The sequence below is a fragment of the Pogona vitticeps genome, chromosome 8 (genome assembly GCF_051106095.1).
Source record: "Pogona vitticeps strain Pit_001003342236 chromosome 8, PviZW2.1, whole genome shotgun sequence".
NCBI lineage: Eukaryota > Metazoa > Chordata > Lepidosauria > Squamata > Agamidae > Pogona > Pogona vitticeps.
Window position 1 is genome coordinate 27,119,178 of NC_135790.1, and position 25,573 is coordinate 27,144,750.

The following is a 25,573-nucleotide window of genomic DNA, read 5'->3' on the forward strand; positions in this document are numbered from 1 at the left end:
TACCCTCTGCTCTGCATAGGTCTGTGGAAGCAGGAAAGAGGGGCCAGCTGCTCAGTAGCACCTGACGGGTTTTCTACCTGGAAACAGCTTTGAGGAAGTAAACACCAAAGGTTTGCAACCAGAAAAGCCTTCTATAATTCAGGTTCCAGACAGAAGAATGAGACCCGGCTCTTTCTATTCAACCGTGTTGTTCCTGAGATGAAGAATTACTACACGGGACCCCCTAACAAAGAGACAATTGTGTATCTCACCGCTAAAGTCCAAGATATATATAAAGGTGGAGGTAGGGGAGGGGTCTTAAAACACTTTTAAAAAACTCTCCATGGCCAACAGATCTGGACAAAATAAAGTTTGTCCCTGCATTGCTGTACTGTACACATGATAAAAAAAAACTTTACAGTACGGATGCTTGGAATGTCAACATTGCTTTTGGAGGTGAGGTGGGGCCTGTGGCCGAGATAAGGCTCAGAACAGACTTGAAAGGTGGCCTTTCTTTTAAAAAAATTCCCCATCTTCGTGCCTACCAGATGGGCAAATATCCCAGCTGGCTGAGGACGACGGTTGTGGATGATGGTGGTTGTGGGTGGTAGGGTTTGGGGGTTCCTTCTGACCCATGGTGGAAGGCACCAGGTTAGGGGACATGGCCCCCATTTCTCTGCACAGGATCGTCCCCTTCAACCTTCACATTCCCCATTGCTGGATTACAGATCCCATCACCCCCCAACAGAGGATATTCTTTCTAGAACTGATGAGATATGTAGTCCCATTGGCATAATTTCTCTTCTGCAAGTATCAATCAACAATAAGGCTCTACCGGTCTAGTAGTATGCTAGGAAGCTTTTCTTTGGTGGCTGTTCCTGAAGAAGTATGCGGCCATCTCTTTTGGCTGAGATGCTGTGTGACTATTGACACTTCTGCACCTATTGCTATTAATTGGCAAATTTTATGCAAAGCTGCGTCATCTTTCACCTTTGTTTCTGTCCTCTTTTTTGGCAGTATCTAAGTACCCACATTAGAAAGGACGCTTAAGGGAACACGATGCCCTTCGGAGGCTTTAGATCTGCTACATGAATGCTACGTTTTATTATTATTTCCTCCTACAAATATACAACATTCATCTAGACAAAACGATCCAGGTTTCAATAGAAACAACAAAAACCCAGTTTGTTTAGTCATAATTGCAACTGATTTATCCCAAGTAAATATTTGCACAGAAACATTTGTGATACAACTCTTGAATATCTTGATTGGTGCAATAAAGTAAATAAAACAGACTTAAATCTAAACATCAAAGATGGCAAACAAAATGGATTGTCAATGCCAGCCCTTCCCCCTTCCTTCCTTCCTTCCTTCCTTCCTTCCTTCCTTCCTTCCTTCCTTCCTTCCTTCCTTCCTTCCTTCCTTCCTTCCTTCCTTCCTTCCTTCCTTCCTTCCTTCCTTCCTTCCTTCCTTCTCTCTTTTCCTGTCTTTCTTGCTTCCGCCTCTCTCTTTTTCCTTCCTTCCTTCCTTCCCGTCCTCCCCCTCTCAGTCAAGAGAGGTTTTGAGAAGGATTGCCATTTCTGAGTAGTTTTTGAATAAGTCTAAAGCACTGTGTTAATAATCTGCACAACTGGATAAAAGGAATATTGGTGGGTGACAGCATTCTGTTAATTGGCCACAGAGCTGCCTTAAGAACTAATTTGCTTATCAGACCAGAAGTTGGACTAGAACGACAGCGACCCTGATGGGCCTTTCAAAGTAAGTGAGATATTTAAGGAGTTCCCCACCCTCAGTGAATTTCCATGGCTAAGCAGGGATTCGAACCCAGGCCTCCTGAGTGCTAGTCCATCACTCTATCCATTACGTTACACTGGGTATCCATAGTTGCGTTTAATAGGACACTTTTGAGATGCTGGGAAGAGACTCAACATAAGACAAGCTGGATTTTACATCCGAGAGAGAAAGAGAGGGAGGGAGAAGGAGAGGGAGGGAAACGTGAGAACTTTCACACATTCATATCGACTGGAAGTCAGGTTTTAAAGTCCTTCAACAGGGAGACTGTTCAAGTCATACGTCCCGCTGTTTTCCTCTTGAAGGAGCAGCTTCTCGATGGTCAGCGTGCTCATCTCCTTCCTCGCGTCCTCCAGATCGTGGGGGGTGGATTCGGAGACGGAAAGAGGAAGAGACACAAGCTGGGGGGCGGTGAGGGTGGTCGGAGCTGGCTGGTACTGTAAAGAAGGTGCCGGAAGGGCTGATACGGGCTGAGTCCATGGGAAGTAGCTCAGAGGAGATTGTTGGTCCATCATATCCAAGTGGGAGACAACAGCCGGCGAGGAGGTGGGCCTGGCCTGTTTGAACAAACACACGGACCCGTCAGTTGGGTTTCTTCCTGGGTTTTGCAAATATTTGCAGTCGTGGGGCCAAATTAAAGGTTACAGGTAGCTTTTCATTAGAAGAGAGAATTCCTTAAGTGCTCAGAACAGTTGATTGTCCTAGCAGGAGGTTTGCAACCACCACCACCCCCGGAGCTTGCAGATTTGCTAGCTGTGTTTTGTCACTGGCCCCTCGTGGATAAGCCTGGGCTTCGGTTGCAAAGCATCGTTGCTTAGCCACAAAAGCCTGCTGAAATTCCATCTCAGGGACGGCAACAGATTTCAGCTGCTAATGACCAGCTCTCTGTAATGTGTAGTTTGACCTTCCTTCACACATTTATTTATTTATTTTTATTTACTGACTACCTTTCAACGATAAGGTCCCCCAAGCTGTACTTATAAACAACTGGCATTAAAATAATGTTTAAGTACAAATCAAAACAATCATGCAGAGACAGTCAAATACACAGAGGAAGAGAGCCACAGCTAATAATTAGTGCGGTACTTCAGATGCTGAATCAGGATCTTACTTTATCTTCCCCGTCTAATCTGCCTCACAGGATGGAAAGTTAAGAAAAGGGTTTGGGGACTAAGTGATGCGAAGTATAGCAAAGAGCCAATGGTGCTCACAAGTTTACAGAAATTAGAAGATAGGGAGCTGAGCAGATTGTTTGCTGTTTTATGTTTTTGAGATCTACATGCAGATTGGTACTCTTAGGCTTCTTCCTTCCTTCTCTTTGTGAGGTCACTTCCAGCTTCTAGCTCCTCCCTCACAGTTTGATAAAACAGCAGGCCTACAAACATGCAAGCCAGCTCTAGGGGCTTCTTCCCCTACATTTAAGTGTTTTATCCCTCCTGCATTAATCATGAATGGGTTGCCTTAATATATATGCATTGTGAAGGGTGTGAAAGAACCTGATGGTTAACTGCATTGAAAAGACAGGTGCAAATAACGTTGTGAACATATCCCGCTGAAACCGACTGGGAAGAAAACTGAAATATATCATCCAGGCTCTCCCTCCTGATATTCAAATCCGATATTCGATATTCTGGGTAGTAAGACAGAACAATGCAATTTATGGCTCTCTTCAATTACAACAATGTGTGTGTGTGAGAGAGAGAGAATTGAAAAGGTGAGACTCCTTGCTTGGCCAAAGCCTCTACTTTAAGCTGATGACTGTATATACACCCTTCTTTTTGACTCTTTCCTTGCTTCTGACCAGCAGACAACGGTCTCTTACAAATATTTCTCTTTCCCCCACGAAAAAGCTTACTTTGGCAGCAGCCTGCACTCAAAATCAACTCAGAGAGAAATGTGGGATCCTGAACATTATCCTCGTGATGGTTCTTTCGGAACTCTGGTGTGAACTTAACAGCCAAATATTCATTGAGCATTCCATGGTGTACTGGGTACTCAAAGCCACTTGATTTTAAGAGCTGGAATTCAATGGCTGAGCACCCAAGACCACCAGCATCCGGCAGTATTCAATATTGCCTCTCCTGCTCTGACAGGTGACATGCAAACTGGAGAAAAAGCTTTCACGTTTGCAGTGCGAATTTCAAATTCATATTCCCGCCTTCAGTGTGAAAAGCAGGGCTGGGGAGATTGAGCCTGTAGCCTGCAAATGCTTTAGAATAATGGCTTAAATATAATGGGAAATGGAATACCTGTGCTGGCTAGAATATCCAGATCTGTCCCAAAACATTTTGATGACAATAAGAATGACAATGTGCCATCAAGTCAGTTCAACTTCTGGCAACCAATTCCAGGGTTTTCCAGATAGCGAGTACTCAGAAGTGCATTACCATTCTCTTCCTCTGGGGGCACCCTGGGACTCCTGCACAGCTGGCCCAAGGCCACCCAGGCTGGCTCTTCTCCCAAAGAGACCCAGTGGGGGAATCGAACTCCCAACCTCTAGCTCTAAACCACTGAGCTATCCAACCGCCAGCAAAGCATTTTGCTACCTGACTCAAAACATAGACAAAATTATAAATTACAGCACTTTGCCATCATCAGAGTCATCCTTAATGTTGTATGTTTGGCGACTCTTCTGCATTAACATTCAGGAGCCAAGTTGTGTTCAATCACAATCCAGAGGGGATCAGAATTTTGAAACTCTGCTGAGCTGGCTCATTGTATTCCTTCTGCCTCTCTTTGTAGAACTGGCTAAGGTGTTCCTTAAAAAAACCCCAAATGTAATGTTACAAGCACTGCCAACTGTGCCCGATAGAGGCTCTTCAACCCTTATTGTGTAACAAACCAAGATATAAAAAAGAATTCGGTACGTCTCACGCATAAGCAGAAGAGCGGGTCCCGCTGGACGCATGGCAACTCACCGCAAAGTTTGTGATCAGTGGCTGGGACGCGTAAGTCAGCACCGAAGAAGTTCCCACGAGGGTGTAACTGGGGCCCACCGGCTGAACGTACATGTCGGTCGTATAAGGACAGGCGACGGCCTCGTGCGATGTATAATCCGGGTAGGCAGCCCACTGGGTTAAGGGCTGGAGAGAGGCTGGCGAGGGTTGGGCCAGCCAGCCGGAGTAGAGCGATCCATCCTCCATCACCGGCAGAGGAGACGGGAAAAAGTCCAGCTCGCTGCAGACCTGGCCTAAAATCGAAGGAGGAGACCAGGAAGGGGTGCTCAGAAAAGAGGACCAGAAATCAAAGCAGTGAACAAAGGTGTGGGTGGGTGGCTGGGAAATAAAATGAAATAAAAATATATTCTGAAACCCTTACCAGTGGGTGAGTAGGGTGGGAGTGGCTGATGGGGAAAAAACACCTAAAGGAAATATCAGAGTTTAACATCAGTTATTAAAGAAGAATAAAGTGCCATAGAAACTATTACTCAGAGACCAAGTAGGAAAGTAATGTCAATAATATTTCAGGCTGTGACCCATCAGCAAGCCAAGCCAATGAACCGGTTCTGTTCCGGAAATGAAGAAAGGAGCGTGGGATGTGAAAAGTGAGAAAGGTGAGGGTTGTTGTTTTTTTAACTACAGGTCCCAGAATCCCCCAGACAACATGGCCTGGGAGATTCTACAGTGGAAACAAGTCGCTTTTCCAAGTTCTGAGTGGTAGGGTCTCGCTATCCGGGAAGGACCCACTCTTTTCTCATTTCAGCTGCAGAGGAGCAGACGCCACGTGGCCTTTCCCCCCCCCGGCTCAAAACCCACGTGAAGTTTGATTAAAGCCTTCCTTTTGGGGTTTGTGCAGGGCCAGAGTAGACATCATAAGCCCGCTGTTTAGAACTTAAAAGGAAAAAAAAAACATCAGGGTTAAGACCTGTGATTGAAGCTGTCTTTTGCCTTCTGAGAAATCGGACTTAGGTAGGAGGAACATGCTTAGGGCCTGAGAACAGTCCACAAATCAAAGCAAGCTAAAAAAACTTCGGCTGGGACACATACATGACCAGCACTGAAAGTATTTCTTCTCCTAAGTGTCAAGCTGTCTATAACACACAGTTGGGTCCTTCATCTGCCACCTCAAACCCTAGAATTAGAGTCGGCGACATGATGGAAACCAAGCCAGTTTTGCCGCCCCGAGCGGTCCTCTCCTACCGTTGTGGCCGCTGCCGCCAGGTTCGCATTCTGAATGCCGCCGCGCTTCCTCTTGAGAAGTTCCTTCACCGGCTCTTTCACGCGGACGCCTTGGTAGGGGCGCGGTGGAGGCAGTTGCTCAGCTGCAGAAGCTAAGAAAACACGTGGATTATTATTTTTCTGCCTTTAAGAGGGAAAAAAAAATCCCCAAATACCTGTCCCAGAGTTGGCCTTCCAGACATCCCGTAAAAATAAATAAATAAATAATAGCAGGCCAGGGCGGGATTCTGCTTGTGGCGATGGTGGGATGTCACAAAGCATTCCCAAGTGGCACCGATCCAGCGCTTGGAAAAGTTACTCCTCTGGACCACGACTCCCAGAAGCCTGCAAACCTTTAACACCCAGTTGCCAGGTTACCCAAAGGATTTGGAGAACTTAGTCCAGAGAAGCAATTTTTTCCCCTAAAGTTGTAATCTGAAGGGGAGGGAGCAATGCCTAGCTTGAACCAAGATTCTCTAGGAGGCCGGAACCCATTCGTTTAAACCAAAGTTCAGCATTATGAGAAGTGAAACAGGGAGGCTGCTGAGAGTCCCTTTATCACGTGCAGAGTGCCAGCTCCATCGGCCAAAACTTGACCGTTGATCCTGGTGCGATTTCTCTGCCGATAAGAAGAGTTAGAGGCAACTCATTTCAGCGGGACGATATCAATCTGCGAGTTTCAATGTTAAATCGTGAGCACTGAACGGCGTGTGAAAAACCTTCTCTAGACACCAGCTGCCGCGTCCCCTTTGCCATTCCTAAGATGATTACCCAGAACTGCTGGATAGCTCAGTGGTTTAGGAGACAGAGGTTGGGAGTTTGATTCCCCCACAGGGCCTCCTTGTCAAGGGGCTGGACTGGATGATCCAGAGAATCGTCCCTTCCAGCTCTGCAGTTCTTAAGATGATGATGATATTATTGTTATTATTATTATTATCAAATGAATAGAGCATGCAAGCAGGAAAGTGGGATAATGGGTCTAGGTTCTACCCTTTTCTCTCATGTATTCCACAGACGATGCAGTTTTGGTTCATTTTAGACAAGGATGTTTTCCTCTCCTTCAAACTGAGAGAGCTCACCTCTCTCTCTCTCTCTCTCTCCCCCCCCCCCCGCTCGTAGCTTTGAGGGTGTACCGTCCTACGATGGAAAGGCTCTAGTATTTTGGTTTTGGGGGAAAACTGAGGAGGCCGTGTTTGAGGCTGGTCGACCCAGGATGGCCAAAATGAAGCCAGGGACCCCACGCAGCCCTTTCGGATGCCATCGCCTCTGCCACTCCTGCGAGCCCCCTCCACAAAATCCCATATCCGGCTCATGGAAGCCTCCAGGAATGGCGGGTTTGCAACAGAACTAAGCACAAATTCCAATTCCAATTCCCGCTCCTCCAAATTCACCCAAATGAAACCAAAAATGGGCTTTCTGCAACACTGAGTTTTGATTTTCCCCACCCTTGGAACTGTTGGGGAAGGTCAACGTGGCCCCTGAGGAGTCTCACAGGTGGACGTCTGGCCCAAATACGGCCCACAGCTGCCTCTCCAGGTCTCTCCTCGCGGTGTGAGCGAGCCCAGAAGAATGGTAGATTATGGACGCTGAGACAATGGGTTGTTAATAAATCCTCCCATGAATAATCTCGCTGGCAGCCGTCCTAAAAGCCGCGGCAAAGGGCGACGAGAGTGCATGAGTCACAAGGAAACCGGGTTCAGGCCTGCCTCTCAAACGGTTAAACGTGTCGCACGCAAACTCTCCGGTGGCAGCAAAGGGCCACCATATCAAAGCGAAGGAAATGAAGGAAATATTGATAAGCTCTGTTGATAGCCTAGCAACCTTTCTTCAGAGGCGAGAGTTTCTACATCCTAGCCGATATACAGACCCAGCGTTGCTGTATCTGCTCGGTAGAGTTAACTAAACAATTTCCCTGAGAAATCCCATTTCCCCCTATCTCTTTACCTCGATATCAAGGCACAAACTATTTGAACTATACAGAACGCAGAAAATGCACTCAGGCGGTAGCACCGAGGCCAAACGCAGAAGGATGCAGCTGAGATCCAGAGGGAAGGGGAGCAGGAGGAGGGCTTGGCCACGTCCTTCCCCGATGCTGAATGGATTCTCTTCACAGGCATCAGAGGAAGGCTGGTTTCAAAGGGCGCTGAAAGGAGCGCTTGGAAAAAATCATGGGTTTGGACCACACTCCCCAGATTCCTCAAGCCAGCCTTGGGAACACAAAGAGGAAAATCTAGATCTTCGCCTCCAAGAATGCTGTCGGGTCTTTGGATCCGAGTCTCAAATTCGAATCCAGGTCTTTGGGACCAGATTCCAGGTCCCCAGCCCCATGTTTGAGTCCCTATGAAAATTAAGCTTTTTTTTTCCCCAGGGGGAAAAAAAAGGAAGGGTGGGTGGGTTTCTGAGTCACGGGCTGATTCTAAGTTGAGTCACTGGTGGCTCTTAAATCTAACTGGAATCCAACTAGCCTTGGGACTCAAGTCCTGTTAGCCCCTATCCCACACAGTAACACATTAATTAAGGGGGAGCGTTAATGTGTGCTCCAAGACGGGTCTGTGGCTTAAGTGTCTAGCCATCTGTAACTCTCTGGGTGTCCCCACCTTCTGATGGTGAGCTAGTCCTGGTAGGCTCCCTTCCTTTCTAATCCAATGTAAAGAAGCAGCAACTTTGTACGCTAGAGGTTATAAGTTCGATTCCCGGGACTGTCAAATAAATGTTGCCTTTGACTCGGGGATCAGGGCTGCCTCGGGGAGTGTGGGCGTTGTAGTTTGAAACCCTCCCAGCCCCAGACTCTGCTTTCAGTTCTGTTCTGCACAGAATTCACCCAAACCCTGCAGCCCTGGAGGGTGCAAGAAAGCAAAAACCGGTTGGTTTGCTCATCTCTACAGCGTGGTCGATACTTTCATTTCACTCCCATTTTGTCCGGAATTTTCCAAACTTTCCAGAAGTTGGGTCTTGGGGAAAGCAACCCTGACCGATCTGCCTCGCCTTAACAGAGAGGGCGAGCAGGTCCAGTTTTCATCACAGGTGCTGGAGAGATGCTGCCAAGAGTTGGCCATTCCAGGAGAAAGCAATGCATTGATTTGCATCTTAGATGCTGGAGTCAAGCTTTTTAATTTGCTCCGGCTTTTCAATGAACAGCCAGATGGCCTGCTGGGCTGGCTCTGTGTTTATATGTTGTTTTATCAATGGGTTTATCTGCTCTCTGAATTACTGTTTTATTTCTCATCCCACTGGCGTTTCAACTGCTGCTCTGGCGCTTTTGCTTGCGTTTGTTCCTTAAACAACTCACCTTAAAAAGCCTGCCGATGCTGCTGCTGTTTAACTTAGTGTGGTAGTTGCCTATTTCAAAGTGGGAAGCCGTTTTGGGGAAAACAACAACACAAAAATGGTGGTAGGCTGTTTGAGAATTTGCATTCAAAAGCAGTGTGTACCTTTTCTGGAAATGCTTAAAAAATAATTTAAAACTGAGATAAGAAGATAAGGGGACAGCGAGGTGCAGTGGTTAGAGTGTTCCCCGAGAACTTGAGAATCAGGGAAGCCCGAAACCCAGCATTTGATGCCGGGCCAGTTGCCTTCCTCCTCTCTCGATGGATCTAACTTGCAGGAGTCCTGTGAAAACGAAGGCTATATGTATGTATAATGCCCTGAACTCACTCAAGGACAAGCAGGGTATAAATGGACTCATGGTTCTCGACCTTCGCGCCACGGCACCCTGGGGTACCGCCAAGCCCAGCCAGGAAAGCTGTAGACCTGCTCCCTTCTCCCCCCCTCCAAAAAATATTGCATTAGGGGAGCCACAGTCCAGTGGCCAGTAAATCAAGAGAGCCACGAGTCAAAAAAAGTTGGGGAGCCAGTGATTTAGAATAACTATAAAACTAACTGAAAGTTGCAGCTACAACAGAAAAAGCGTGACATTATCATTTGTTAAGTTGGAACTCCATGCCATCGTTTCTTTGTTATTAGAAAAGGGGATCAATTACAGCCAACTAGTCATCTATCATGATCTAATGTCCAACCTCTGAACAGCCCCGCCAGTTACAGACACCCTCTCCGCCAGAATAATGGCCGGTCTCTGCGTTTCTGAGCATCATGCGAGAGAGAGAGATGCATCTGGAAGCTGACCCTTGGGACGACGTCATGTTTATGAGTGGAATTAAAACATCACATTTTTCATCTGCGAAAAGGAAGCACAGGATGTCCTAGGGATGTGGAGTGCCTCTGGGGAGAACACCCTGCTTACGGGCAAAAGGGCAAGACACTGTCAAGGGAGATTGATGGGGGTGCTGTAGGATTTGGGGGAAATTTGGCTCCCAAGGGCACCGAGAAGGATGTGACCCTTCCATCTGGCTCCCTTCCCTGGGGCATGCTTCCCGCCCTTTGGTCTGGGGTGCCAAGCGCCCCGGCTGCCAGGGGAGAGAGAAGAGAGGAAGAAGCACTCCGCCGAGGAAGGATTTTGCTCTGTAGCCTGTCGGCATGGTCTAATGTCTTCCGGTCCCTTCTTTGACCCTTCCCAGGGGGGTGATCCCTATTACAAGAGAAGAAATGCTAGAAGAGGCATCTGAGCATGGGAGAACGGGAGCCCTTCCCGGCTGCGTTTGAAAGGGTGCTCATTTCAATGCACAAGGAATGTAACTCGCCATCAAGGCATCGGCTGCTAAGTGGCCAGGGCAATTCCTGCTTAGTATTTCTCTGCAAGGGGCCACTCCTTTTATAAAACCCTCCCACTCTTGGGGCTTAGAATAACAGTTGTAGAATCATGGAGTTGGAAGGGGCTCCCAGGCCACTGGGTCCACCCCCTTGTTCAAGGCAGGCATCCCAATCAAAGCAGATCTGACGAAGGGTAGTCCAGTTTTCACTTGAAGGCCCCCAACATTGGAGGTCTTTGGTCCCGTTGTCGTACTGCTCTAACAGTTGAGAAGTTTTTTCCTGATATTCGGCCGAAATCTGACTTCCTGGAACTTGAGCCCATGGTTACCTGTCCTGCGCTCTGGGACGATCGAGAACAGATCCTGCCCCTCCTCTGGAGTCTTTGAAAAGTGCTATCCTATCTCCTCTCAGCCTTCTTTTCTCAAGGTTAAGCATGCCCTGCCATTCTCTGGCCTAGCAACTTCAGGGCACACACACACACACACACCCAGCTCAACCTCCATCCTACCTTCTGCTGAAGTTAGTTGAAATGGATGGATTTTCTCCTCTCCCCCCCCCTTAGATGAGTCATCATCGCAACTGCCCCATTGAGGCTACTTTCCGCCCTGAAGACACACACTCCTCGTGTAAAGGTTTGCACGGCTGGCCAGTTGCCTTTCAAGGCCCAAAGCTCACATTTCTTGTGAGGTCTTTTCCCCCTCTCCTGGTCCCCCATGCTTTGGCAGGTGACAAATTTTTCAATTCCCCCCCCCCCAGCGTGGAACCCAGAGCACACCATTGTTTTCGTTCCTCCCCTCTCACCTCTCCGGTATAATCACACACTAACACAGAGAAACATTAAAATAATAAGCTTTTGAGTCGACACAATGGAAATCTTTTCCTGTTTGCAGAAGAATCGGAAAGCAAATATTCACTTGATAATGAAACACAACACATACAAACACAGGAAGGAGAAGAATGGTCACATTTTAAAAAAAACCACCCATGTTTTATAAACGAGTTAATTGGGAAACTTGGCTCACATATTTAAAAATGAAATTGTAGAAACTACTTTCTCATACCTTCCCACCTAATGGGTCTGCAATGTGTGTGTGCATGCGCAAAAGAAAACAAACTATTCCTAAGTGTGTACACATGGGTCAAATCCCTTCCAAGCCATAACTGCATAAATACACCCAAGTACCGAGGCTTAAACAATGCTTTGGGGCATACTCACATGCCAGGCTTCAGTTGATAGAATTGGCATCCCACCCCCTGGGAACTAGTTAACCCAACTGCAACGGCCAAGATTCACTGTGGGAAGTTCAGCTGCTTATGGTAGAAACAGACATTACAGCTGCCCCATGGATGGAAGAGGAAACTCCTGAACAGCTGAAAGCATCAAAGTGCACAGCAGAACCTTTTCTCACCTTTCCTAATTTGCAGATGAGCTTGCTTTGTTTTGTGATCGGCCTTCATGAGCGGAGCGCAGGGTTCCTCTGAAATCTAAGATGTAAAAGTCTGACCTGAATCACATCTCTCCAACACAACATGCTTTTGGCGCTCATCGCAGGCGGTTCGTGAGATCCAGGCTGTGATTTTAAACCACAGCATGCTCACAGACTCTAAACAGATCCTCAGCCTAGTGTTGAAGGTAGTAACTCTGCTGCACAGAAGAGCACATGAGGTGCTTTTTCTTGCCACAAGGAGCAGCCATCCACATCGCTGAGGTAGTCCACCCCCCCGCCCCTCACCCGGACGAAACTGGAATGCCCCATCGGAACAGAAGCAAGAGGTTCATGAGGCCAAGCTGGGTGTGTTTAGAAGCCTCCAGGGCCACCCAGACAGGATCTGTAGGAAGGGACTAAAAGAGAGCCACAAATATAGGATCCCAGGGTCGTCCCCCCCCCCATTAAGATCCAGTGAGAAATTGGCACCAATTTATAGACAGTGCCAGAGTATATTTATGGGAACAAAGAATGCAGCTAAAATGGGGGTTTCTCCTGCTGTTTAGTCTGGTCTCCAGAACAGACCATCCTTGAGCAGTCAAGCAGGGACACAGATCCTGCCATGTCTGTCTAGAAATACGAACCGGGCAGACAGAAATGTAAAGAGTTTAAGCAAAGGAAACCATTTTTAAAAAAATTACAAAAACGCCCACCATATCCATCCATCCATCCATCCATTTGTTTGTTTGTTTACAAAATAGGCACGTCCCCTCTCACATCTGGCGCAGGCAACTAACTGGCCAACCAACCAGGATCAACCCCCAAAGTATAAAACCATTAGCGAGTGGCTTCTTCAACCTGGAGATCTCAAAAGCAAAATAATCAATACCGGTGTGTAGGCGGGTGGATTTGGGGACGCAACTAAAACCCAAAAAGCCCCAGTATGTGCCGAGGTATGATTTCAGAAAAGTTGAAGTAGTTTCAGGGGGCGAAAATGTGTTAAGTGTGGCCCTGTGCTCCATGTGGGGGAGAGGGCCTTTGCTGCAGTGGCTCCTTGCAAATTGTGCTCAGGCCCCCTGCTTCCTTTGTGTCTCTGTTTTGTCAGCACCAAAAACACCACAGGGTTGGGCAACTGGGTTAGGCCAGAATCAGGGACACCCCAAAACCTCAGGTTTTGGGACTTGTTGTCAAGTTGGACTTCAGTCACATCGGCGATTCAACTCAGACTTGACTCAAGTGTCAAGTTGGAACCCAACCAACTGTCCTTATTTTTTTTTCCCTTCCTGGGGAAGAAAGCATGGTTTTAATGGGGGCTTGGATTTCGGGCTTGGGGGACAGACCCAAAGACTGGCCGACATCCCCGGCCAGAATCTTGCAATGGGAAGAACCTGAGAAGGATCAGGAAGGTTATCAAACTGGAGAGCCAGAACGACCAGCATGTTGAGAGAGAAAAAATTGCAACAGGCAGGAGTGTAAACATGAAGATGTGGAAAAACAGCCAGCGTGGCTTGCGTGTTGGAAGAACCAACCATGAAGTCAACGGTTTGAGGAAACAGCTGGTGAGAGCCATCCACCTCCAGCTGAGAATCTGATGTTACTCCCAGCCAAATGGTATATCCACTTAGGCCAATGTGGTTGATGGCAATTGGCCACAACGTTCTGGGGGGGGGGAAGGGGTATTCTTGTCCCTTGCTATCTCAGATCCTTTCCCATGGTAATGGCAGAAACTAAGTGAGGTATCTCCCAAATCCTACATTGCCAGGGCCTCGAATCCGACCAGGAACAGGTAAGATCTTTCCTTCCACGCTTTTCTTGCTGGGAGACTTTGTCTTCCAGGTTCATGAGAACGGGACCACGGTAATGTCCTCTTTCTACCACTACCTTTCCAAAACACTTCTGTCCAGCCCTGGATGTTGGGTGGGGAATTCTGGGGTTGTCATCCCAAAACACACACCACCCTGTCCTGAAAAACGATGGTTCCACAGATGCGCACAGATCATGCGCAAGGCGCTACTTGTAGAAATGGGAAGAATGCTGATTTTTGTTCACATAGCCTTCAAGCTCTGGAAGGAAGGGAAGTTCAAAAACACCTGTCAAGAAAGGCCCAGGGAACGATCCCTCTGCGACTGCCACAGTTTCGGCACGTGATTTGGCTGGCATTCTGCTGTGTAACAGGTAGCCTGTGTGGGAACGTTTTCGGCCTGGTACGGTGGTGTCAACTCAGCGCTATGTCAACATGGGAAAGACCAGCCTTGTTTTCTTGATTGTCAATCGCTCTATCACCTTGTCACTTACAGCCTCAGCTGGGTGCCATATTCATCTCCCGGAACGCTCTGATCCCCTCACCGCATCAACACTGCGTATGGCAGGGCAGGTTATGGCTTGTTCACTGCAGGCCCTCTTGGGAACCGAACACAACTTTAGCTTTTCCCAGGCATCGTTACAGTTTTGGGAGCAAAGCTGACAACTCGAGGTGGTGAGGAGTTGTTCGAAGACCTTTGCCTCTTTTCATGGAGAAAAGAGAAGGACTTCAACAACCATGTAGCCCAATGCAAAGTACTTAGTAAACACCTAGTTGGGAGTGTTTGCACTGTGATCCCGCGTCTTTCAACTACTGTACGGTGAAATCAGGGAGAACTGGAGAGAATTCAGAACTGAGCTAACACATCATGTGGACGGCCTAAAAGCAGAGCCTTTTGGTACACTGAGGAAGAAACCCACTACCTAGCGTGAAATTATACAGGCCAATCTGTCTGGTGCAATGTTCTCTTTGCTAGACACTTGAGGTGACAATGCTGATTCAAAGCCTGAGGGCCTTTGCTGACACTCCAGCAGCCCGTTGGTGAAGCCTCAGCGCGTCGCCTCCCCTCCGCCCATGGCTTTCCCAAGGCGGCTTCGCGGGAGACAGAGACGCACATGACGGAACACATGGCAGTTTCATCTTTCAGTATCGGTTTTGAAGACTTTCAGAACCGGTCCCATCGCCCACCTGCCCCGCTGCAGCAGAGGATGCCCTTCTGTCCTCTGGCAAAGGGCACAATCCACCAGGAAACGGCTTTTTCATTTCAACAGGGCTTCTGCAATGAAATATCCCGGTTGCTCATCCTGGAGAGGTTTTTACACAAAGGCAGTTCATGAACTTAAAGAGGAACCTCATGGCAGGGTCAGACCAAATGTCCATCTCATCCGGTCACCTGCTTTTCACAGCGGCTAAAGCCCATGAAGTCCATGGTTTTGCTTGGTGATTTAAGTCTACAGAGCAAGAGGTTGGGAGTTCAATTCCCTGCTGGGCCTCCAGCAAGAAGAGCCAGCCTAGGTGGCCTTGGGTAAGCTGCACAGTAGTCCCAGGGATCCCACCCAGAAGCATGGAATGGCAAACCACTTTTGGGCATTCTCTACCAAGAAAACCCTGAAAAAGGGGTCGACATAACTCAGAATTAATTTGACAGCACATGATTATTATTATTAAAGCCCACGGGAGACTCAAATGCCGGACATAAAGCCAAAAGTCTTTCCCCACCACCACCACTTAAAGACACCAACAGAAAACTCAGGGCTAACCTAGGACGTAGGTTTGCTCTGCAGCTCTAAGGCAACACCATATTTCTCTCCCAAGACGCAGTCCTTCCAAGCAAAGCTGCGAACTGCACAGCAGCCACAGAAATAAACTACGGCTGGTCTTCCCCGTTTAAGGTTTGTTTCTGGGTTGCTTCTCTCTGCCTGTTTTCCGCTTTGCACAACGGGCCTGCAAGTAGAGCCGGTGCCCCTTGAGGAGCTGAGGAAACCCCCCCCCCAAGGATAAAGTAGGACACGTCACCCCCTTAAGGCCGCTGTGCATCTCCATGGCTGGATCAGGGCAACATTTTGTCTTGACCCTCAGAGGCATACTGGCTGGAACCCTGTTGCTTACTTCTGTCAGTCATGACAGCTTAGGGTCTTGATATTTCGAAGAATGCCTCTCCCACCAAAAGAGTGACTAGTCCGAACTGCTCCTAATGTAGTCCTTGATGTTCAGGATGGTGGCGCTCAAGGAGGCCTGAAAAGCCAACACGAGGACCCAAGCTTTCTAGGTTATGACCCCTTCCCTCTGGGACACAATTCCCACAGAAGCTCACCAGGCACCAGCCGGCCCTCTCTGTTTTTAGGAAGCGAATCCAGACTGAGTTATATAAAGCTGCCTTCTACTCATGCGAATATTGTCTTGAGCTGCTCAAATGGGTTTTCATTTGTGTATTTTTAAAAAATGTCAAGGTCGTTTTAACTAGTAACAGGGTATTTTATTGTGTTTTGGCACGTCTTTTATGGTGTCTTAGTGCACACTTTTGTGGTATCTTGTGAACTGCCCAGAGAGTGGCAATGGGACATTATAGAAATGGAAATAAATGAAATAAAGTAGGCCCATTGACTCAGTAGGGATTTGCTGAGTTGATTCCTATAAATTCTGTAGAACCATCATGACTCACAGCCACCAAGAGTGTCATCGGCCGCATAGCCTCCTAGTCATTTATTGAGGGTCTCAAGGACATCTAAGTGAATGACCGCTGGATCCTGAGGCAGCAATACAATAAATTATTTATTTACACTCTGACACCCATTAGATGCCCCCTTCTGTATAAGGAAAGCATCCTAACAAGGATCATAATGTGAAGGTGCATTGGGGAATAAGCAGAGTCGGGATGCTTAGCGTATAAAACTCCACTGAACATAGACAACAACAAAGCGCATTCATTGGAGATGGGCAGGAACAGCGCCGTGAGTTTATCCACCCAGCAGAAGTTAAGCCTTTCCAAATCCTGTGGTTTTTGGTGGAAGGGTTTACTGTGTGCTTAAGACAGCAGCCATATGTACTGTTTCATAGAAAGCCTGGCCGAAGTCAATCAGATTTGCTTCCGAATTGACATGCCCAGGACTGTGCGGAAAATCTTTTCCACGGAAGTCCGTAGATCTGATAAGCCAACTTCCTTCTGTCTGCTTTGTTCTGTTTGGCCATCCCAAATCATGGAGTGAGGTCTGAGACACATTGCAGCCGGGGGGGGGGGGAGTAGGTGGAATCCAATTTTAATATCAGCTAAGGTAGAGCCATTATAATCATTGGGAGTCCTGTTAGTGCTGACTAAATCTGTGCCATCCTGTCAATGCGTCCCAAGACTGCAAAATGGACTAGTTCAGTGATGGAGTTCATGGATCACTCTCCTCTGATCTGTCTGCCTTCAACAAAAGTGAGTACTTACATTTTATACTTGTAAAAATTTCCACCCCCACCACCCTCAACCATGTTATTTTGGGAGGGTTAAAAAAAATCACTTTTATACTGTCTGAAAGGGGCATTTTGGGATCAAGTTGTCCGCTGCAGGCTGCTAAAATGTATATCTAAGTTATAAATGATGTGCTTGCTAGGCTTTTATGTTGTCTTAAATGCCTACAGACGGGCACATTGTGCTTTTATTTGCACAAATTGCAGAATTTAAGAAAAAATTAAGTCCCGTTGAGCTTGGGGGGGGGGGGGCTGATCTCACTGAGTGGGCAGGTCTAGGACTGAGCCGCGAATTCACGAGAGTTGGTGAATAAGCAGCTTTTACTCCAGCGTAGCAGACAGCTATCCAAGCGTGCTTAAATGCTCCTGCTAGCCAAGAAAAGCTGACAATGGCTTCACCACTGCTCAAACACTTAAGCGTTTGCTCATTATTTCATATTATTTAGAAGGCAGATGCTAAAGATAAGATTTTCACTTTCTAAAATGGAAATTCTTCGGTTCGCCACGACTGTAGCCTTTAAAAAAAAATCGCAGCCATGAATCATTCAGTGACATTTCTCAGTGACTAATCCTGACAAAAGCACAGGAAATATTCACTGTTTTGGAGGTTCTTAGATACACTGGAAACTTATAATTCAATGTAAATTATCTCGCTAAGTTGCTTTTCTGTCACCCTTCATCTTTCAGTCAGAAAAAAACCTCTCTGGATAAAATGTCAGAGTAGGGTGCTTATTGAAATGTTACCTAAAATTGCAATTTTATCTGGAGATTTCTTCCACGGTGTGCTCGTTTCACTGCTCTGCCATCCCTGGCCCAGCCTTATCTCTTCTCAGCCTCGTTTTCCAAACAAACAGAATCTCTCATTCCCTATATTTGGTGATTTTCAGATTATGGGTACTTAGGTGTATGCTTAGGTATACAAACTGTGTGGTTCTTATTTGCCGCCAAGCTTGAACCGATTTATAGTGACCCTGATAAGGCTTTCAAGGTGAGATATTCAAGGAGTGGCTTCACCAGTTCCACAAAGCCCAGCAAATTTTTTATGGTTGAACAGGGATTCAACCCAGACCCCCTGCGTCTGAGGCAGTCACTCAAATCTGCACCACCCTGGGCATCCCGGCCAAATCCTATATAGCCCTATTTGTTCTAGATCCCATTTCAGTCCCCCTTATAGTAATCTTGCCAGTTTGTACAGTGGACCCTTGACTTACAGACGGCTTGACTTACAGACTTTTTGAGTTACAGACTTCTCTGGCCGCAAAATTTAGGTTTGACTTGCAGACTGAGATTTGACTTACAGACCAGAAAAAAACCAAAATGGAACAAAAACGGCCTGTTACAGGATTAATCGGTTTTCAATGCACTGTAGGTCAATGGAGACTTGACTTACAGACTTTTTGACTTGAGAACCGCCTTCCAATACGGATTAAGTTCTCAAGTCAAGACCCCACTGTACACATTCACACCCTTAAAACACTTTCTAGTCTTGTAACACACAGAGATCCTACACTTACTTTCCTGGTCATAAACCCCATCACAGTCAATGCGCCTCACACCTGAGCAAGCATGTCCAGGATCACACTTTAAACCCCACAGCCCATGCTAAATATGAGTTGAAAAAAACAATCTATGGGTAGAACTTGCTTTCGCTGTATTTAAAAAAATACATCTTGAAAAAGGCATTTTTGAAATGAATCCTGCAAATCAATATATTTGCATTTTTTTCAGAGACTTTTTGGTGGGTGGCAGAGAAAAACTTTACAGGTATTCTGGGTGATCACAATGACAAATCAATGGGCACGAGATAAGATCCAACCTGGGCTCTTTGTAGTACATTATGAGATGCTAAGACTCCCTGGAAAAGACAATAATGCTGGCAGGAACGAAAAGCAGCAGGAAAAGAGGAGGACCGAACATGAGAGAGAGGGACTCAATAAAAGAAACCATGGCTTTGCATTTCCGAGACCTGACATTTTTGAATGTCTCGTATAAGTCATAAATAACGCGAGAGTCTGTAACAGCTACCTATGCAGGATTGTCCATCCTGAATCAGCCGATAACCCCTGCCAAAGAAGAAATGGGTCTTCCAGGCTACACTTGCCAGCTTGATGCCTCTTCTATGAGACCCAGACATGGGTCTCCAGCTGTTCTTGGACTGCAGCTCCCAGAAATCCTGGCCAGCACAGCCAGGGGTGAAGGCTTCTGGGAGTTGTAGTTCAAGAACAGCTGGGAAACCCAAGGTCGGAAACCACTGCCGTAAAGGATAATCCACAGATCTGCAAATGCTCCGAACTCATTTCCACAAAAGACTCTGTCTGGCCTGAATGATCTCCATCTCTGTTGCCCTGGCCATAAAAGGAACTGCAAAATGAACGTAACAACAGCCTTTTACCTGCTCCATCCAATAGAATAAAAACTGACATGCATTTCGAAAAATGGAAAGCCGCTTTTACTCCATTCTCTAACAGCATTCTTCGTCTTTGTATATTTGCTCTAATTGCAGAAGAAGCCAGAAGAGGAGGAAGAGGAAAAGCAACAGACGCTAGAGAATTGGAGAAGCCCATAACTCACATTTTTCCCAGTGCATATTTCGAGTGCAGGATCGAGTTCTTATTCCCCCCTCTCTGCTTGCTACTTTTTGCACCTTTCTATGATAACAGACTGTCAAGATGTTCCTTTTCTGCTTTTTTTCTTTTCAAAAAAAAAAGACCCATGTTCCTACTGAACAGCAGTGGTGTGACGTTGTCACATCCTCTAACCGCAAGCACTTGAAGTGTGTGTGTGTGTTTTTTCCCTCCCTTTTGCTCTGCGCTATTTTTTTTTTTTCGACTTTCACCACAACAATACCGTTCCTCCAAAGCTACTGCAAAGCGGATGGCGCGCCGGGCCCCCAAAAATGACACATTTGGTTATTGGAGCATTGGAAACAACCCCCAGGAAGAAACACGCGCACCCCTCCCCTCCACAAAAAAAGACCCAAGGAGGAGACCTGTTTCTCACAGGGATTTGCGTGCGTTTGCTTGGTGAGATTCCAGATGCTGGGTTCCGATTTACCCAAAGCAGCTCGCATCTTGATCCCCTAAAATACTGAGAACTCCGAGGACTATGAGGGAGAAACCAGATCGCCACATGCTGTGGTGCGGGAACAGATTTGATCCATGGCATCTCCAGTTCAAAGGATCAGACGTGAAAAACACAAGATCTCCTTCCCTTTGGAGAATGGCTACCAGGGAAAGCAGAGAGCTCTGATCTGGGAGATATTTGGAGAGAATTTCCCAGTCACCAAAATAAGAGAGATGATATGGTTCTCCTTTTTTTACACCAGATGAAAAACATGGACCAGAGAGGATCAACCAGTTCAGTTCGAAAGAGAGAACCAGGGGTGGTGGTGGGTCCTTCTGATTCCTCCCGCCTCTCCTTCTTCTCTTTCTTTCTTCATCTTCTTTACAAGAATCTGAAGTCCCCGGGGCCACCATGTCAGAAGTTGGGAGGAAACACCTGCTGAGGTCCTTCACGCCTCGTTGGACTAGAAGAACTGGCTGCTTTCGGGTTCATTTGTGCGTGTCCAAAATATAACATTTCCTCTACAAGAACACCAGCGTCCGAGCAGCAAACGTCTGGGTTTCATCATCCGTTCATCAACACGCTTATTTTAAAAAATGTAGGCCTGTTGAGTGGCGAAAGGGCCCCAGCCAGTCTGAGGGCAGGCTTCAAGCTGGTTGAAGAAGATGGTTGTGAGGCTTCGATGAAAAGTCGATCAAGTCCCGCCATCTTGTTTCCCAACCAGCAAGGCTGGCCCTTCCAGAAGGCAGAGTGAAGCAGTCACCTCAGGTGGCAGATGCTGGGAGATAGTAGTAAGCTGTGGAGAACTAAGTGTGTCATGCAGACCCCCGTGTGCCTACCAAGATCACCTGCAGTGTTCGGGAACGGTGGAAAACTTTCTGCCCCACCATCAGTATTCTGCCAGACTAGTCAGCTTTGGTACATGGAAACAGAAGGAGTGCCATCTTTTTTTTCTGTTTTTTTTTCCCCTCAGTGACATGTCTTTTCCAAGCTGCATCCCACCACTGCATCCAGAAAAGCCGGAACAAACCAAATCCAGGAAACCACCCTGTTTGTCTGCCTTCCATGAACGGAGCCGAGCCATGGAAGTCTCAGCTATTTACCAAATTTTGCAATCTCTTAGCAGTTTGCCAGGAGATTATAATGTCGGGAAAGATGGCAAGCAGCGGGAAAAGAGGAAGGCCAAAATATGAGACGAATGGATTCCCTGAAGGAAGCCACAAGCTTGAGCAGGGACGTGGAAGACGGGACCTTTTGGAGGTCTCTCCTTCAAAGGTCACCCTAAGTTGGAGGTGTCTTGATGGGGCCTATCCAAACTGCAACGGCAGTCAGCCTGCCTTTAGAGCCATGGCCGTTCTGTTGAGCACCTTGATGTATATATTTTGAACTTTTCCCCCGTTCTCAGTTTTTATGCCAGCCACACCTGCAGAAGATTTCTTGAGAACTCAGAAGCTTACCGTGTTTTGGAAACTCAGTTTCGACAAGCCAACGTGTGATACAGCACAAGGAAGGCCATTTATAGAAAGGACAGCTGAATGCTCTTCTGAGAAGGCCAAGGGACCTTTGGAGATCTTGGCTTTTCAATGGCACTGAACTAAGACCACGTTTCAGTTTTTCAGCCGTTTTAGTGGATTTTTGAGGAGGAAGAAGTCAGCCATAATGTTTTCTTTAAAGCACAACCCACGCACTGTGCACCTCTGATGGTCAATCATCCGTTTCTATGTTGTATATACAGCGATAAGATAAGCCACGGAGGTACATCCCTAAACATATTCTCCTCACCCGAAATGCAGAAGTGTAGCAACACTAACGCGATTCCTTTCCCAAAAGTTGGATGACCTCTGCTGAGTACGTCGCTCAGCGTGAGGGTCTAAAAGATGGCTGTTTACTCCGACACCCCCCCCAAAAGCAAACCAAACCCAAAATCTAGATTTTTTTTATTAGCTTTCAAATCATTTTGATACCTCTGATGGTTGGCGGAGGGAGGGGGAAAGCACCATGCTGACGAGGCATCCTGGTAGATCTTCAGCTGTTTCTGTGGCACATTTCAGGTTTGGCTGTTTACGGGGCACAGTTTTGGAAAGTGAGGGTCAGCACCAAAGAATTGCACAACACGGTGGCCTGCCGCATCTCCCATGGACTCCCTCAATGACTGACACTGAGGAGTTTCTTTACATGCGACCTGCAGTGCTTTGAACCTCAGCTGCTGGTGGACACTCCACACAAAGGATTTATTAAACTTGTTTTGATACAGCTCTTATATGTAGCCATGCTAATAAAGACAGTCTTACAGCAACACCAGATACAAAGGGGTTGAAGGCATTAGGCCCCCCCACTCACCCTTTTTGACTCCTCCTCTAGCTACTGTTAAATTTAATAATAGCATATATTTAATTATTGCTCTTTGTGGCCTTCCAGATATTAGGGAATACCGATGCCCATCATCCCCAGGGCTAGGGTCAGCAGGGCTAGGGTTGCCTTGAGACTCAGGGTTGGGGGTTGGTTTTTCCAGGTCTCAGAACTTGGGAGTCAACATTTCGAGGAATGAGATGCTGCCCTGGATTGTTGGGTTCATTCTTATGACATTGAGACATGCTCAGAAGAACCCTTATCTTTTTCCTCACCTTGCATGCCCTAGAAACAAGACCACAGTTGTGTTTCAATCTGGAGTGATCAAGTGTTCCCCTTTACACCCTAAGTTTAACTTGGTAGATTTCTCTTTGTATATAAATATATATTTGGAAAACGTTGCGCGTATCTTAGCTCCCCATGTTTACTAACAGAAAAGGCAGAGTTTTCAGAAAAGGTTAGAAACATTTATTAGCAATAAACGTAAGACCTTGTCATCAGTGTTTCTGCAAAACGTAAAGATGGGTTTGAGATTAACAGCTCTATGCTTTGGAATTCTCCTCCCTCTCACTTTGGCAGAAAAGAGCGAAAATTATTTTACCAGGTTTGCTGAAAATTCTGTTTACAGCTTATCCTTCCTAGGGTGGGAAGGTGAAGACAGCAGAAAATTAATGTTTCCCATTGGAATGGCTTCTCTCCCCCTCCGCCCCATTCTTTTCCTCTGCTTGCAAGAGAGGCTGTTGAATTTATATTGAAAGATGAAATCGAGGGCTCCCTAGTGGACTGCAGGTTAACTGAAGAATAGGCAGACTTCTGTGTTACACAAGCCTCTTCCTCCAGAAAGATGGAAAAATAGAAAATTCAAAGGTGGGGACACAGAACAGTGCCACCTGTTACATGCCTTCTCTGAAATACGTCTGACTGTGTTTCATGGTGTCCACTTCTTAACATATGGTTGCAAGTTACATTTTTATATCCATGGAAAAGTCAGTTATTTAAGCATTTGAGGCGGTCTCTGGTTCATTTTTTTTCTTTAATTGCCAGAAGAGGACTCTTTGACGGCCATGACATCATCAGCCCTAACCTTTATCCTTAATTTAAAAGATTAATTAAAATTAAGAGATTAAAATGTCCTATCTCCCTCCCTGCAACCCCCAGTTCTGAGGCTTTCTAAGAATCATGTTCAAGTCAAAGAAGTCTTTGGCATCTCAAAACAGCCATCACCCATCCCAGTAACGGCTCAACGCCCATCATCCTGGTAGAAGCAATTAGCAGCAGTTTCTACAATATTTACTGTAGATTACCTTCTTTCAATATGGCTTCCATTTCCCCCTGATCGGCTGAGGGTGATTCCATTGAACTCAATGTGATTTAGCTCCAAGTAATCACGTACTGTATCGTGCTGTTGGGGGTTAGATTACCATCCAAGCCGAAGCTTGTTTATTCAAAAGTAAACCCAGCTTCATTCAATGAGATTTGAGCCCCAGATTATATAGAGAATTGCAGCTTTCATCTATGTGGGGGGGGGGGAACCCACCACATCAAATAAAGTTTCCTTCAATTAATTGGGCATCTGATTCTTTTTGAAAAAAAGGCACCCATTTTAAGACTAAAACATAAACTGTACATGTTTGATATATATTTTTAGAAATCCCACCCTTTTTTTTTGGTTATATGTGGGGGAAATGTCTGTTCCTAGATGTTGGAATATTGCAATATTGTGCATTTCATCCGTAAGTAAGGAAACAAACTTTCTCCGCAAAGAGGTATATTGTCAACAAAGCTCTTCTTGGTATATATATACCAATATACTATAAAAGGAAGGTTTTTGACAAAATTCCAAAAGGTCCGTGACAGCCTCGTTGTCATCATCTTCAAATGGCAGAGCCAGAAGGGACCCTAGAGATCATCATGTCCACCCCCTCTCAAGGAAGCCCACTGGGGGAATCGAACCCACAACCTCTGAGCTATCCAGCAGGTTCTCCTAAAGTCAACAAGGTCTCCTTTACCATTAAAAATCTTTGCACGTCTAAGGAATCTTGGTTTCTGTCTCGACCCCTTCAAAGCTCCTGCCTTCATCTCTAGGTTTCTAGAGAAAATGTCCCCTCTTCTAATTTTCCGGAGCAGCTGCTCCCACAATAAATTGATTACTGCAAAACCAGGAAGCAAATGGCTAGGAATTTCTTCCAGTGTTTGTTGCAAAAACCTGCCCTTCTTCTGAACATGTTCTGGCAAGAAGCATTTGCTTTCTTTCCACGACATGAACATTTTCTTTTTTTAAAAAAAACTATGTTTCTTTATTTTTTTAAAAAAATCACCTTTTAAATGCCCAGCAGTGTACACACAGAAGCAAGATGAATTACTGGAGGGATTATGGTTTATGTATATGTCAAGCCAAGATTAAGAGGGAGAGGAAAAGAACAGGGTATACGTGACTCCCTCCCAGATTTACCAACAGCTGGAAATCTGAGTTCTTGATATTAACGGTGTTTCTCTGCCTCCCGAGAGCTGACCTTGTCTTTAAAACCAAAGGTCCATTAATATACATGCATGCATGCATACAGGGGCAAACAAGCACTGCTGTATTTTAATTCATTGATTATGGGCTGTTGAGTCAATTCCAACTTAAGGTGACCCTTCCAGGATCTTCTAGCCATGAAATTACTCAGGGGTGGTTCCCAGTCCCTCCTTCTGGGGGCGTCCCAGAACCAACCGTCCAGCTTTTTGCCCCAAAGCCACATGGGGGGCACAGGACCCCCATCAGCTCCAGATGTTGCATGCAGATGTCTTCTGGAGCATCTCCCAGTAGAGATCGAAACCCCCAGCTCCCCAGCCAGGAAACCAAACCTATGGTGTTTCTAGCAGAGATCTCTCTTCCCACCAGTCAACACGAGGGCACAAGAGAG

General features: G+C 46.4%; 1 protein-coding gene and 1 long non-coding RNA gene across 4 annotated transcripts; one reads left to right on the plus strand and one right to left on the minus strand.

The window, feature by feature from the left end:
* Positions 1–1,059: 1,059 nt before the first annotated feature.
* On the minus strand, positions 1,060–24,461 carry POU2AF1 (POU class 2 homeobox associating factor 1). Of its 3 annotated transcripts, none has more exons than XM_020792954.3 (5): positions 19,827–24,461; positions 5,910–6,040; positions 5,089–5,131; positions 4,689–4,960; positions 1,060–2,327 (listed from the first exon to the last, which is right to left on the minus strand). In XM_020792954.3, exons 1-5 carry the CDS (start codon positions 19,840–19,842, stop codon positions 2,016–2,018), a joined length of 774 nt encoding a protein of 257 aa, XP_020648613.3. In that variant the 5' UTR covers positions 19,843–24,461; the 3' UTR covers positions 1,060–2,015. The 3 variants fall into 3 exon arrangements, with proteins under 3 accessions (XP_020648613.3, XP_078235707.1, XP_020648604.3); XM_078379581.1 differs by lacking the exon at positions 19,827–24,461 and adding an exon at positions 19,648–19,803; XM_020792945.3 differs by lacking the exon at positions 19,827–24,461 and adding an exon at positions 11,984–12,184.
* LOC144584126 (uncharacterized) lies at positions 15,484–23,650 on the plus strand. The gene is made up of 2 exons (XR_013538200.1): positions 15,484–17,220; positions 19,759–23,650. It is a non-coding gene; the product is annotated as an uncharacterized LOC144584126 (long non-coding RNA).
* Positions 24,462–25,573: the final 1,112 nt, after the last annotated feature.

Coding starts and splice junctions, on each gene's coding strand:
- POU2AF1 (XM_078379581.1), bottom strand. CDS start 19,726: ATGCTGTTAGAGAATGGAGTAAAAGCGGCTTTCCATTTTTCGAAATGC. Junction 5,132..5,909: donor TGGCGGCAGCGGCCACAACG/GTAGGAGAGGAC, acceptor TATTTCCTTTAG/GTGTTTTTTCCCCATCAGCC. Junction 4,961..5,088: donor CCCACCCTACTCACCCACTG/GTAAGGGTTTCA, acceptor CTTCGATTTTAG/GCCAGGTCTGCAGCGAGCTG.